This window comes from Macaca thibetana, chromosome 1 (assembly GCF_024542745.1).
Source record: "Macaca thibetana thibetana isolate TM-01 chromosome 1, ASM2454274v1, whole genome shotgun sequence".
In the NCBI taxonomy this organism is placed as follows: Eukaryota; Metazoa; Chordata; class Mammalia; order Primates; family Cercopithecidae; genus Macaca; species Macaca thibetana.
Window position 1 is genome coordinate 151,830,419 of NC_065578.1, and position 15,671 is coordinate 151,846,089.

Below are 15,671 nucleotides of genomic sequence, written 5' to 3' on the forward strand. Positions count from 1 at the left end.
CTGCCACAGTGCTCCAGCCTGGGTGACAAAGTGAGACTCTGTCTCAAAAAAAAAAAAAAAAAAAAAAAATTGATTTTGGACCACAAAAAAAAAAAAAAAAAACCACACCCAAAAGACGAAACATGGTAAGCTGCTTATAGATAATCAAATTTCAGAGGATTTTTTTTCTGGCTTTCATAGCAAAATTTATTAAAGTGAACATGTACTTAGTTTAACTGGGAAACATTAATTTTTCAAAAATATATTTTTAAAATAACAGGAATATAATAACATCTAGAAACTCCAGAGAGATTATTCTCTTGTATCATTAAGACATACATTTTAAACTCAAGCCATTTGGGAGTGTGTATTTCCACCTCCTATAAATCTCTTCAAGAATTCCATATTAAAAGGTAGAAAAGGTAGCAGTAGCAGCAGAACAGTGACTGATGTATACATGGAAGGGCTAAAAGTCAAAATCACATTGTAAGTTACATTCCATTACAAAAATGCTGGAAATTTTGAATCATTAATTATTTAATGTAAGTGTATCAGAGGGCTGACAATTATACTTTTGAACCTCCGTTCTTATGGTATCTGTTATAATAGAAAAATAATCTCTAAAGCAAAAGGGTGTTTTTCAGATGGAAAGATATAAATCTCCTCGTTCTACTTCCTTTTGATCATTCATGTACTGTGTTACCATCCTTTTATTTTTAAGCAACTGCCAAATCTACTTTCTCTCCTTTACAAACCTTTCTATCTTTTTGTTAGTATGAGACGGAAAAAAGACAATTTCTAGACTTGAAAATTCATTTATCTTAAAAAGGTGAATGAACTACAAGGTAACTTTTACTATAAGCATAAGTCATGTGAACATAGTTCTGTCATTTTCTGTTTTATATAAAAAGGTAGTAATTATAAAAAATAACTATATAAAAATAACTAATTAAAGCTGATATCTTTATACAATTGGAAAAAATTTTGTTTATCCTAAAGTAGCATAAATTTTAGTTGGGAAGCTTTTTTTAAGCACTACTGACTAGGAAATGAATATATTTAAGAGGCAGCTTATAATTAAAATGCAAATACCATATACCATGCTTCTAGCCTCTACATACTTTAAAAAAGTGTTTTGTACTATAATTTAAACATATTGCTTTTTGAAAACAGCTAACCATCATTCCATTTTAAATGGAAAAAAGATACACTTAGAATAATCTAATTCCTTTTTAAATTCCTTTTAAAATTCTTTTTTTTTTTTTTTTGAGTCAGAGTCTCGCTCTGTTGCCCAGGCTGGAGTGCCATCTTGTCTCACTGCAACCTCCACCTTCCAAGTTCAAGCAAATCTCCTGCCTCAGCCTCCCAAGTAGTTGGGACTACAGGTGTGCGCCACCATACTCGGCTAATTGTTTGTATTTTCAGTTAAGATGGGGTTTCACCATGTTGGCCAGGCTAGTGTCAAACTCCTGGCCTCAAGTGATTCACCTACCTTAGCCTCTCAAAGTGCTGGGATGACAGGCGTGAGCCACCACACCCAGTCCCTTTAAAAATTCTTAATTTCTGAATGCTGTTTATCATGAATATCAAGTTGGATTTTAGGATAACTTCTAAAAGCATTATAGGTTAGAGAAAAATATTTATATATGTATAAGCTACAAACAGGAATATTTTATCATTAACACAAATATGGAAAGATCATTATTGGTCATAATAAAATTTGGTCATAATAAAAATTAGATACTTAGGGTTGGAACAACTGATAGAAACTGTAGAAGTACCTTTCCTGGCAAATATTTTGAGGATTAAATTAGCAGTATTAATGATATCCTACCTGGAGACTCTTGAAGAATTCTATTAAAATTATAACATAGGTAGAACTAGAATTAACATAATAAAGTGACTGATTACAAAAGTGTAAACAGACATTCCTATTTCATCTGAGCATGGTTTCCCCTCTCTTCCAATTAAGAAAGAAAGAAGGGAAACTTATTTAAATAGTTAACATTTAGTTAACAACTATAGGAGTAGATGGAACAGGAAAGTAGGGTGGGAAATACATATTTAAGCCCTAGGAAAGGAAATGATCTCAATATGTTTGGTTTCAAAAGAGTAGTAACAAAAAAACTTATTTAATAGTAAAGTTGTAAATCTCACTAGTTGCACCAGAGTCAATATTTTTTTCTGCAGGTCACTGTAAGTCTTCTACTATGAGCCAGATAAAATAAAGTATTTAACAAGTAAGTGTCAAATCAGAAATGTATGTGTAAAATGTCTTGCATATAAAGTGCTATACAAATTAAAACATGTTAATATCAAAAGTTTATTATTACTTTGGAAAACTAAATTGGTCATTAGAATAATATAAAGGTTTACCAAAAAACAAAAACAATTGCCTGCTAAGATAAGTACTTCTAGACAGTAAACTGTGTATTAAAAGACCCTGAAATTATGTCCCTTAACTGCACTGAAACTCAGGTACAGGGGACGTTACTACATGATTATACTATTTATAAGACACACTTCTGAGCACCATATAAATGCATGGGCACATAAGACAATATAACACTTTAAAATTCTCTTTAAAATAGCTATTTTGGGCACGAATAGCCTTTATAGTTTTATTTTATGTAACAACAACAAAACCCAAAAATGAAAACAAAAAAAATCCAAAGAATAAATAAAACAGAGACATTAACACCATTAACACATTATTTAAAAAGTGCCTTTGAAATCCTGCAAACATGCATACTTCCATACAAACTGCTGCATTAGTGTAACTTCAAGGGTTACTTTTTAAATGCACATAGTATAATACTGAATATACCTCAGTACAGAGGAAATGTTTGGTTATATATATGACTACTCCATTATTTTATTTTAATATTTATAAGTTATGTCCACATATATAGTTCAAACTATATATTTAGATATTACCACTGCTCTTCCTTTGAATGCAGCTTTGGGTAGTAACCAACCCAGCCAAAAGATTCAATGGACTCTATAACTTAAAGTACTGCTATAGAGCAGTATCAAATACTGAGTGCTGTGTAGAGAAGTATTAGCCTAGATTTTTTTTTCCTATGACACTCTTTTCAGAAAATTCTTTCACTGGGATACTTTCTTAAAAATACAGAGTTAATATACTAGTCTTTAAGCAACTGAATACTGGAAATCAGGGTTCAGTTTTTACCAGGCTACTAAGATAGAGGGAAATAGTGGCTTTACATGAATAAAAGAAATCCCTATTCAAAATGACTATATTAAACATGTAGGCCATTGCTCTAAATGAATATAAAGCAGCCACTGAAAATGCTAATTTTTTAAACAATAATTTAAATTAGCAGAGCCTAATTTAAAAACAGCTATTTTTGAACATTATGAACTAACTAAACCTTGTTTTGACTCATTCAGAAACTCAGTTCTATAATTACAGATGTGTCCAATGCACATCCAGCACCCTGTGTCATAGTATCAATTCTTTATGAAATGACTGTGCTATGCTGCACAGGCCAAAGCAAGGGCTGACACATCATCCTGCTGGCACCCTCCTGTGTCATTTTCAAATCATGCTGGCTGGCTAATTCTTACTCTCTCTAATCCAAACTGCAGAGTCATCTATCAGTCGATCAATCGGAATGATGTCTGCACAGCATTTTTGTGTTAAATATGTTCTCTGAAGACTATTTGGCAACATTTTAAAAGGTATGCTTATATGTTTCACTGGGCCCCCACTCTCTCAACAGTAGTTAACCTACATTAAAAAAAAGTTATTAGCACTCAACACAAAGAGGTGCTCAGGCAGGAAGAAACAAAATGTAGACCAAACTTTAAATTGTATAATCAGACCTGCACATAAATGTATCATGAAGAGAAAACAAATCCGTAACAATGAATAAAAATATACAATTTGTCTTTAAGTCATTTAAACATGAGAAAATCCAAGTTTATAATGCTTCCAATTTGCCCATGGGTATTCCTAATAAAAAAAAAGTCTTCTACCATATAATTCAACAAAACATTCTTAGAAATAGTGCATTTAAAATGCTGAATGTGATTTTTTGATATCTCTCAAGTCTCTTTTCAAAAATATACCTATTTAAAGTCAGGTTTCTAAGCATTCAGTGGTACATCTCTTAAGGGAAGTATGAAACATTGAAAGTTAAGCATGTAGTTAATATTTTCAATCCTGACATTTATCAGATAAACACTATTTTACAAAGTAGAGAAATCAGAAACATCTATAGTTTATTGATGCTTTTGAGTTATCAATGAATGATATATATAGTAAGAATGAACCCAATTGCAGGAATATCAAAGGAAAAGCACAGAGAGCCCATGTGACTTTTTCATGCTTAATTATCACCATCAATTATTTAGTGCCGAGAATGCATTACGTGCTGTTCAGGACTCAAAATGTACGTAGACTTGAGTATGTCACATCCACAAATACAACACAGAATTCCTGGTCACCAGGACTTTGTGATAAACACAAGAGCCCTTTCTTGATCAATTTCTAAAGGAAGGGAAGAACTAGGGTAGTCACCTTTCATGACAAATTAAATAATTATTAACAACAATAACTGCTTATCTTTAATATACCTTGCACTGCTAGAAGCTGCTCCTCTGTGGTCCAACGGGCATTAATTTTCTGATTTGACTACAAAATTAAAGAGAAGTTTCCTAATGAGGATATGAAGACAGACATTTTCCAAAGTGCTTATTTTTTTTTTAAGTTTTCATCAAATCACAGACATGAGATTACTACAACTCTGATTTATGAAGATTCTATTTTTAGAAAGTAAAAATACATATTCTGAGTTACCTTTTACCCATGCAGAAAGATAATGAAAGGGAAATGTACCAATTTGTGAGAAGGAACAACATTTGCATTTATGCTCTAATTAGAAATATTAAAATGTGAGAAAATCTATTAGTCTCCCATTTTCCAACTATAATATTCCTATCACACATTGCAGCTATGAATTTTAACCTAGTTTTAAACATTTAAGAGACTTTCTTTGCTTTTCCTTTTTTCTTTTTTGAGACAGGGTCTTGTTCTGTTGCCCAGGCCAGAGTGTGCAGTGACATGATCACGGCTCACAGCAACCTCAAAATCCCAGGCTCAAGCAATCCTCTTACCTCAGCCTCCCAAGTAATGGCTGGCACCACGGGCGCCTGCCACCACACTCAGCTAATTATTATTATTTTTTTTAAGAGATGAGGTCTCGCTATGTGGCCAGGCTGGTTTCAAACCTCTGGCCATAAGCAAGAAACTTTATTTTCTTCCTCACCCTGATGCCCAGGCTGGAGTGCAGTGGCATGATCTTGGCTCACTGCAACCTCCGCCTCCCAGGTTCAATTGATTCTCCTGCCTCAGCCTCCTGAATGGCTGGGATTACAGGCACCCACCACCATGTCCGGCCAATTTTGTATTTTTACTGGAGATGAGGCTTCACCATGTTGGCCAGGCTGGTCTCAAACTCCTGACCTCAAGTGACCTGCCCATCTGGGCCTCCCAAAGTGCTGGGATTACAAACGTGAGCTACTGCACCCAGCTGAAACTTTATTTTCTTCAGAGAGGATCTATGACTCCAAAATTTCTTCCCTTCATATTTAAGATTAAACCTATCCTTCATACCTGAAAACAGTGGTATAAATTATCATAGGACTACAGAACAGGCCTAAGTCCTAAAATATTTCTTTAAATTTCTGAAGCAGAAAGTGATCCTGATAAGAATATGTTTTTTCAAGACCCCCCAATATTTCTCCCCACAAAAGTCCTAAATTTAGGATTTTCAGTATGGTAATATTACAACAGCAAGTATCTAATCAGACTTCATTAGTGTATACCCACTGAGTGGTAAATCGAGGACCTTTGACAGTGGATGGACAGAAATAAATACACCAACATGCAGGGGTTTGCAGAAGGAACTGCCAAGATAAAGTGGCTCCGTGTAATACCTGGGCATGTTGGGCAAAACAGAAAGAGGGCTTCCTTTGAGAAGTGGCGTTTAGGTCTTACCTCACTCATGGTCTTAGCAATAAGAGTTTCTATAGCACACAGAGGTTCTAGGTAACACCAACTTTCTCACCAAAAGTAAGGAGGTGCAAGTACTCAGAATGAAGAATGAAACAAAAATCCAAAGTTAAAAAAAAAAAAAGAGGAAAAATGAAAAAGCAAAAAACAAAAAACCAAAAAAAATGGACTTAAGAGTTAACGAGAGAAAAACCTAAAACAAATCACTGTATTCTAAATGAGGAGATTAAAAAGGGACAGCAGGGCAGGCGAGGTAGTAAACAGTGGATAAGCCTCAAGGTTAGGAACCTGGTGATGAGGCAAAGGAAGAACAGTAAAAAGGAAAAGAGAAAGGGGAGAATAGGATAAAAACTATGAGAGACATAAAGAAACAGTAATAAAAGAGCACAACAAATCTAAAAAAGAAAAAAAAAAAAAGGAGATAGGGAAAATTAGGTAAACATATGTTCCCCCAAAAGGGGAGTAACAAGAATGGAGGAGGAACTCTATTTAAAGAAGGGATATATATCCTTAATTGAGACCCTAACTTTACACTAAGGAAGTTTACACTGAGTTCATGCACAGGCAATCTGATGCTACCTTGGCTGTGTAAGGTGGATAAAAGATGACCTTGGTACCCAAGGATAACTAGTACTGAAATCAATTTAAAACAGGTCAAAATATTTTATAGTAAATGGTAAAAAAATAAAAGGTTGATTGCAGTTCAATCTGAAATGTGAAACTAAAACCTGTAGAAATTAGCTCTTTTTAAAAAATAGTTAATGACTTGTTTAATACACTTTATTTTTGACATATCTTTTCTGATGATACAATGGTGCAACATCCTTTGGCTTTGAAATTTACATGATCATAAAATGGGTCATTTTTTGCTTTAAAGGCTTATTGAAACAATTTTCTCAAGGTCCTCTCTTAATACTTGGTTCTCAAATTATTCTTTTGTGAAGTGCTTGCCTGTGAGTGATCACTTTTTTCTTTAATGGTTAATTCTGCTGGATACTCATCTGACAATTTTGTAGGTGACTAATGTCATTCTCTTGCAGTTTAAGAGACTTCATGAAGTTTCTCATCTTTTGCAAAGTATGCAATTTCATTTTGGTTTGTGTTGTATTTGCATTGTATTAGCAAGAGAGTGACAGAGAAGGATAATGTAGTGAATGGGACAGATAACAGCTAAAGTTAATTAGGAAGAGTTGGTGAGTAGAGCCTAATTTTATAAATGATTGGTTTATTAGTCAATGTTCTTGTTTGGCAATTTTTGCTTCTCCATGCATTACATGGATGAATGACGAGTTGGATATTGAGGATCTTCTGTACATACAACTTGCAATAACGATGTTTTAGGTTGCTCTAAGGATTAAATATAACTAAATATGAGGATATATTTAGAATATATCTAAAAAGGCATCTGGCACACTGCCTATGCAAATAAAAGTTGATCAATTCATGTTTATTAAATCTGAAAGAAACTGGAGGGAAAGGTATCATTAATGAAAAGGTAACAAAAACTGAAAGAAAAAATAACATGCATTATGAAAATTTTTTTCATCTAAACTGCAGAAAGCTTACAAATCAGAAAATGAATGAATACAAACAGCTTTAAAGTTAAAAAGTACAGAGTATATGGGGGAATTTCAAGATGAGAGAAAAAGTCATAATGATTTAAGTGGGGAAACAGAACAAGGAAAGGTTGAAGACTGAGATGGGTTTAGAATAGGAAAAGCTTCTGAAAGGCAAATAATGGGAAGGCAATCCACATGTAAGGGAAAACAGTATTTGTGTCAGTAAGAAGTAATAGCCTGGCAAGCTGGTGATATTTAACTAAATTAAAATATGATAAGGGCCATCCACTTTTGGAAGGGTAGTAAAATTCAAGGTTGATAAGTTCACACTAAATTTAATAAGCAATAGTTATGTTTTGTTTTGGGGGGCAAGGGGTCAGGGGTATGATCATAACTAAAATAAGACTTTAATCCTGGAAAGCTCAGAGAAGGACAATGCTGTTAAGAACCTGAGAAATCAAGAAATGCTGCTGTGGGAGATGTGGGAAGGTGAGGCTAAGATTTAATTTAATTTGGGATACAATGAGAATGAGGTATTGGACATTCAGGTGGAGTTCAGGTTCCACCTGAGGCTAAAATCAGATTCATTTATTTAAAACACAGTTTTGAAGAGTCTGGGTAATTTTTATAAGAAAAAACAATGGAGTCATTATCTTACTCAGGTCTAAAATTGGCCTACAATTTTTAAAAAAAATTTTTTTTCTGGCCGGGCACGGTGGCTCAAGCCTGTAATCCCAGCACTTTGGGAGGCCGAGGCGGGTGGATCACGAGGTCAGGAGATCAAGACTATCCTGGCTAACATGGTGAAACCCCGTCTCTACTAAAAATACAAAAAACTAGGCGGGCGTGGTGGCGGGCGCTTGTAGTCCCAGCTACTTGGGAGGCTGAGGCGGGAGAATGGCGTGAAGCCGGGAGGCGGAGCTTGCAGTGAGCCGAGATCACGCCACTGCACTCCAGCCTGGGAGACACAGCGAGACTCTGTCTCAAAAAAAAAAAAAAAAATTTTTTCAAGATTACTCTTGAAATGTCTTTAAAAAGGTAGCCAGAGACAGGCACACAGTCTCTCAATACACCCACACAGCCAGGTATTCCTCCAGCATTGGAATGGACCACTAGTTTTTCAGTTAAACCACAGATGAAGCTGTTGGCTTGAATTTAGGGTAGTGTTGTTTTTTACAAACACACACACACACACACAAAATTCTCTCTCAGTTCAAAGAGACACACAGAAGGCATGCAGAAACTAAGACTGACTAAAGAAACAGTGGATTCTGAATTCTCAGTTCACCACTGCTCACTGTGGGGCATACATTCAATAAATGGAGTGTAAGAAGAATTGCCAGCACTACTACACTTGCTATTGCTAAACATTCTTTCTCTCTCTTTTATTTGACTGAATGTCTGGATAAATTTGTGTAATTTAAATGAACATATGATATGACTTTAACACAGTAAAACAATGAGATTGTGTATTCAAGACAAGGGAAATGAATTTTGAGGACAACTTGGAGAATGCCTATATGTATAGAAGACAAACCAGGGAACAGAAGAAGAGTTATAAAAGAGAACATAACCTCCCAAAAGTTAAAGGAAGAAAAACAGGGGTAGTGGGAATGAGAAGTTAAAAGTTGTGGAAAGTGGTCATCAGTGCCAATGCTAACCTTTGTAAGAGGCAGCTTAGTGGAAAAATGCAGAAGGGGCTGAGCACAGTGGCTCACACCTGTAATCCCAGCACCTTGGGAGGCGAGGCGGGTGGATCACTTGAGCCCAGGAGTTTGAGACCAGCCTGGGCAACACAGCAAGACCCTGTCTCTAGGAAAATTATAAAAAATTAGCCAGGTGTGGTGGTGTGCCTGTGGTCCCAGCTACTTAGGAGGCTAAGGTGGGAGAATCACCTGAGCCCAGAAGATGGAGGTTGCAGAGAGCCGAGATCACGCCACTGCACTCCAGCCTGAGGGATGGGAGTGAGATTGTCTAAAAAAAAAAAAAAAAAAGAAAGAAAAAGAAAAATGCAGAAGGGACGGTTGAAACTGTATAGGATTAAGCAGTCAGTGTGTGACAAGTGGAAGCAGAAGAGGGGGAAGAGTGAAGAAAAATAGGGTCAAAAATTTTAAATATACAGGACTCACATACGTTATTGATTTTAATATTGTCTTTTAAATCTGAGAAACTCTGGTAGAGATTAAAGAAAGGACAACTAGAATATGTCTAGGAATCTAAAACTGTGTGGTAGCTGTAGTTAGCTACAGTATGGTATCACAGAGTATATTCTTCTACAAAAACACCTATCTGAAATGCTGTTGCTTTAAAAATAATATAATAATATAAAATAAGACAATCTAATATATAACAATATCAAAGGTCCCAAAAAGCCTTCTAGAACTATCTATGACATCCTTAGGGAATTCGGCATTTTTACTCCATCCTTTCCCTTCTAAATTTCCCATTTTCGTCAGTGGTAGATTCATACTACCTCTGAGTTGAAAGAGGTGGAAAAGGTCACCAAGTTAAACCTTCTACTTGATGCTGAAAATTCCACCCAACATCCATAATGAAAGGATGTCGTCTACCTTTGCAGGAAAACAACCATAGATGGAGAATTTATAGCTTCAAAAAGCACTCCTTTTTCAGTTATACTTATTCTTCCTTCTGGATTCATCAATCTTTCCTCCACCTACCCATTTACCTCCATCCAAAACAAAAAGCAGAAGACATACCAGCGACACCCTCAACACTCTCACATACTTTCAAGGAAGACATATTAATTTCCCTACCTTGCAATGTTCTTTGGGTTTACTGCTTGCTTCCATTCCTATAACTAATACCCAACCCTACTGATACCCCTTAATCATTTACAACTTACATGCTTAATATTTTAGCAGCTATAAAGTTTTCCTGTTCTAATTTATCCTGCATAATGACATAACTTTCCTATAATTAAAATTTTTCTTTAAATCCTTCTGTACTAAAGAAACTACAGGGGCCGGGCGCGGTGGCTCAAGCCTGTAATCCCAGCACTTTGGGAGGCCGAGGCGGGTGGATCACGAGGTCAGGAGATCGAGACTATCCTGGCTAACATGGTGAAACCCCGTCTCTACTAAAAATACAAAAAACTAGCCGGGCGTGGTGGCGGGCGCCTGTAGTCTCAGCTACTCGGGAGGCTGAGGCGGGAGAATGGCATGAACCCGGGAGGCGGAGCTTGCAGTGAGCCGAGATCACGCCACTGCACTCCAGCCTGGGAGACACAGCAAGACTCCGTCTCAAAAAAAAAAAAAAAAAAGAAACTACAGGGTCTTTCCATTTGACTTAATTTAAAAAGCAAACTTCTCTTTCTGGCTTTCACAAGGACTTTATACTCTGGACTTGCCCACTGATGTTTATCACAAAGATGCCCCTACTCAACCCTCCTAACATCTCTTATATACCATGTTCATTCCTTCTCTGCATCCAAGTTTGCCTTCCTAAGTAGACAATATGCTTCTTGAGATAAGACTGTTTTACATTTTCATGGAATCCTCAATAGCAATTAATTAGCACAATAATGAGCACATAGTAAGTGCTCAGGGAATACCTGTTGACTCATTTTTAAAAGGGCTTTTAATTTTCCCCTACTAGATTTACATTTTTGAATGTACTGTTCAACACCAAACCATTGCTCTTATTATTCCCTCAGCTTGGAATGACGACTTTGGTCATTTTTGTATGTGCAAAAAATCCCTCTTATCCTTCAAACCTCAGCTGCAGTATTCTCCCTCTAAGAAGTCTTCTCTAACTGTCCTTGCCAGAATGAATAATGCCCACTTGTTTCCCTGTATACTTTGCTTATAAATCTATCATACAACTTTTATCAGTTTGTCTTATAACATCTAGACTGAAAGTTCTTTTTTTTTTAGAGTAGGTGGAAAAATCACATCATCTTGTCCACATCTTTATGTGTTCCCTCTTCCCACACACTTCTCACAGGGCCTAACACAGTGCCTCATATGAAATAGTTGATCAGTAAATACTTGTGGAAGTGAATGGACTTTCTTCAACAAATTTTTCCCTAAATGAAAATAAGAAATACAACCAAATTAATAAGTAACGCACTTTAGTAACAGCTTACTTTTAGTAGAGTTACTTCATTTCTTTCTTTTTTTTTTTTTTGAGACGGAGTCTCGCTCTGTCGCCCAGGCTGGAGTGCAGTGGCCGGATCTCAGCTCACGGCAAGCTCCACCTCCTGGGTTTACGCCATTCTCCTGCCTCAGCCTCCGGAGTAGCTGGGACTACAGGCTCCCGCCACCTTGTCTGGCTAGTTTTTTTTGTATTTTTTAGTAGAGATGGGGTTTCACCGGGTAAGCCAGGATGGTCTCGATCTCCTGACCTCGTGATCCGCCCGACTCGGCCTCCCAAAGTGCTGGGATTACAGGCTTGAGCCACCATGCCCGGCGAGTTACTTCATTTCATGGCTTATTGTAATTATTCCAAAGCTTATTAACATTCTTTGATTAGATATGGTTTAAAATAAAGGTAAGGGGATAGATTACCTGATTCTTCAAGTTCTTTATTGTAATTGTTAATCTGAAATTCAAGTTGCCTTCCTCCCCAAAGCAGTAAGGACAATATGACAAATATAAATACATCCTGGGGACTCTCTAGATGATACAATATATATACATTTTTCACATCATCTAAGTTCAATATATCAACCCAAAGTAATATCCAAACTTCAATATATGGATGATAGAGTGTTAACATTTTGGCTATTTTATTTTGATCATTATTTTTATAATAAATCAAAAATTACAATAAATGTTTGATAACTTCTCACCCAATAGCTGCATTAAAATGTGGAAATGTAATATATAATTTTGCTATTATATAAAAACTTCCAAATGTAAGAGGCAACATGACATATACTAATATAGAAATCCAATCAGGACTCTAAAAAGATGAGATATAGCCAGAGTTTCATTATTTACTAGTTCTGTCACCTTGAGAAAGTTGTTAACCTCCCTGATTTCCAGTTTCCTCATGTAAAATAATAGTATCTGGTTCACCTAGCTGTATGGATTTACATAAAAATCAAATGAGATAGCACATAGAGAAGCTATAAAATGCTACTGGACTTTCGCATCTTTCTTTTTATAAAGTTAATGAGTGAGGCTGTCCTGTAATTTTATGGAAAAATCTGAGATGAGAATTATCCTTTTCTTGAAAATTTAGTAAATGTTTTTTGTAAAACTGTCTGGGTCTGAAGTTTTCTTATGAGAGAAAAATGTTAATTATTATTTCGTTTTACTTCATGATTACCAATTATTCAGCTTTTCTTTCTTTTTCAGGCAATTTTGATAAGACACATTTTCCTAGGAATTTCTACATTTTATTTTTCACACTTGCTAGTATAAAGTTCTTCCTGCTATTCCCATGTTTTTAGTATCTGCGGTATTTAAGTTTTAGATTACAAAATTATAGACATTTAAAATTGTTTGCATTCATGCATTTTAATGCATAATACAAATTAAAATAATTTTTGTTGCAATAATATAACAAAATAAAATAGTAATTTTTTGTATTATATTATCCTTAAATGACTGTTACTAGAATGTTTGTCACTTTACCTGTGGGCCAGGAATGAGATATCCGTTTTGTATTATTTTTCACTCTTTTCCATAACCTAGCCTTCTTGAAAGAGATTATTCAAAACAATGAAAAACAACTTTTTTCATAAGTCTTCCTTTCTGAAAGACACTGATAACTAAGATGGCATATGGTACATAATTTCTGAAGTACTACTGTTCTGCCTCTCCATAGCCCCTCCATAAATTTCATCTGTAGATATTTCAGTCAACCAAGTTCTTTTCCCCTTCTGGGGAAAAAAAGTCCCAATAAGACCAAATAAGATTATCTGATTATCACATACACAGAAAGGCAAATCCAGGATATGAAGCATAATATGGAAATGTTAAAGAGAGAAAAAAGATATAGTAGAAGCTCCTAGAAAAAGACCTGATTGGATTTTAAGGGAATATAAGTACCCCTATAATTACCACAAATATCAAAAACATATTTAGGTTTCAACTGAAATAGAAGACTTGAGAAAATGGTCAATCAATACCTTGTTTTTGTAAGTACAAGACTGTAAGTCCCCATACTAAAATCGTAAGTGGAAGCTGAGCCAAAGACAATTATCTTAAATTAAAATAAAAATTTGTTAAAATAATCTAGCTTGTTTTCATGATATTTTTCTTGCTGTGTTACCAATTCACACAGGCAGGAAAGGGCTTTCAGCAAACATTGCTGTAGACCCAGAAATACACTAGCATGCTCATCAATGAGCTTCTAGTTTCACATACACTGTTCCTATTACTATTTTCCCTAATTACTTTGCTTGCTATGAATTTCTAAGGGCAGGAAATAAATAATTTAACTTAGATACAAAATGATTAACCAAGCCTCATAAGATCATCTAAATAAAAAAATAGAGACATAATAAATTATCCATATTATGAAACCTTCAAAGTATTAATGATGCATGTGACCAAAATAGTACTTGGACACTGGACAACTGAAAAAAAAAAAAGTTTTCACTATACTTAATCACATGTATCCTTCAATAACATACCTCAGGAGGTTTGAATTCTTCAATTCCACCTTCCATTTTCTGTTTAAGTGCACTGTTTACTTGCTTAGCATTCTGAACCTTCAACAAAATAACCCCAAATGTGAATCAGATCGCGTACTTAGGTAAATTTGTTGAGTACTCAATAAGTGAAAAGAATATATTCCAAAACCCTCTTAAATTTTATTTTAGAATAGTCATACTAATCACACTTAGGGCATGACATGCCACTAATTCAACTTATACATGTATGAACTAAACATCTAAGAGACTAAAAGACTCTGAATATCTTTGAATATCATGGTCTTGAATATCTTTTAGCAATAACTTTTATAACCAAAGACAACTGGCATACATAGGAATTAAATTCCATCAATTTTTCTCATTACCATAGTGTTTTGACTAAATAAGAATTTTTCCAATAATAATGATGATGATGGTGGCTAACATTTATTAGGTATTTATTATGTATAAAACATCATTCTCAGTCCTTTATATGTAATAAATCACTTAATTTTCAAAACCACTCTGTGAGGTAAGTACAATCAGTTCTGCTATAACATGACAAATACATTAAAAGTCACTGAACTAGCCAGGTACAGTAGCTCACACCTAAAATTCTAGTGTTTTTGGGAGGCCAGGAGTCTGAGACCACCCTGGTAATATAATGAGAACCTGTCTCTATGGAGAAAAAAAAAAAAAAAAAAAAATTTAGCTGAGCTTGGTGGCATGAACCTGTAGTCCTAGCTATTCAGGAGGCTAAGGTGGGAGGACTGCTTAAGCCCAAGAGTTCAAGGTTATAGTGAGCTGTGATTATGCCAATGCACTCTAGCCTAGGCAACAAAGCAAGACCCTGTCTTTAAAAAAAAAAAAGGTCAGTGTGCTATGCAAAATTCATAATAAAAACCACAGGGCTTATAGGGAAAAGGAGGTTGGGACACAACATTTAAACTTCAATGACACATAAGACAGGAACCTAACAAAAATGGCAACACAGTTTTATACATTCTAAATGATTTTTTTATCCATAAATGCTACAACAAAGACAGTACTTTACCTTGAAAAAAAGACCTGAAGGTTGCTTATGGAAGTGGGAGTCAAAATGGTTGTAGTTTGTGAATTATTATGGAAGTGGTAGGAGGGTTACTTGAAATCAGATGAAAAGTTTTAACACCATATAGGTATGGTTCATAACACACAGTGAATTGAGGTAGCTGGTACATGTTTGAGATGTGTGTGTGCTCAGTTCAGCTGAGTACATTTTGTTTTGCTGACAAAAATCATACATAAACAAACAATTCATGTTATGCTCAAATTATTCCCAAGTATATTAATTGCATTAGAACAAATCCACATTTTCAAAAAAAGTTATAGCAGAACAGACTCTACTTATAACCATTTTTACAGATGAGGAATATAAGGCACAGCCAAGTTAAGAAACCTTCCTAAGGCTAGGAGATACAACCTGAATTTAAATCATACCAAGTTTTTA

At 35.1% G+C, this 15,671-nt stretch overlaps 1 protein-coding gene across 6 annotated transcripts in view; it reads right to left on the reverse strand.

The window, feature by feature from the left end:
- RCOR3 (REST corepressor 3) overlaps window positions 1–15,671 on the reverse strand; it is a 58,982-nt gene that overhangs the window by 7,443 nt on the left and 35,868 nt on the right. For all 6 annotated transcript variants that reach the window (XM_050781157.1, XM_050781147.1, XM_050781182.1 and 3 more), the window contains 2 exons: window positions 14,183–14,260; window positions 4,582–4,639 (listed from right to left, as the gene is read on the reverse strand). In XM_050781157.1, coding sequence (XP_050637114.1) covers window positions 4,582–4,639; window positions 14,183–14,260 — 136 coding nt within the window. The remainder of the gene's footprint in view (window positions 1–4,581; window positions 4,640–14,182; window positions 14,261–15,671) is intronic.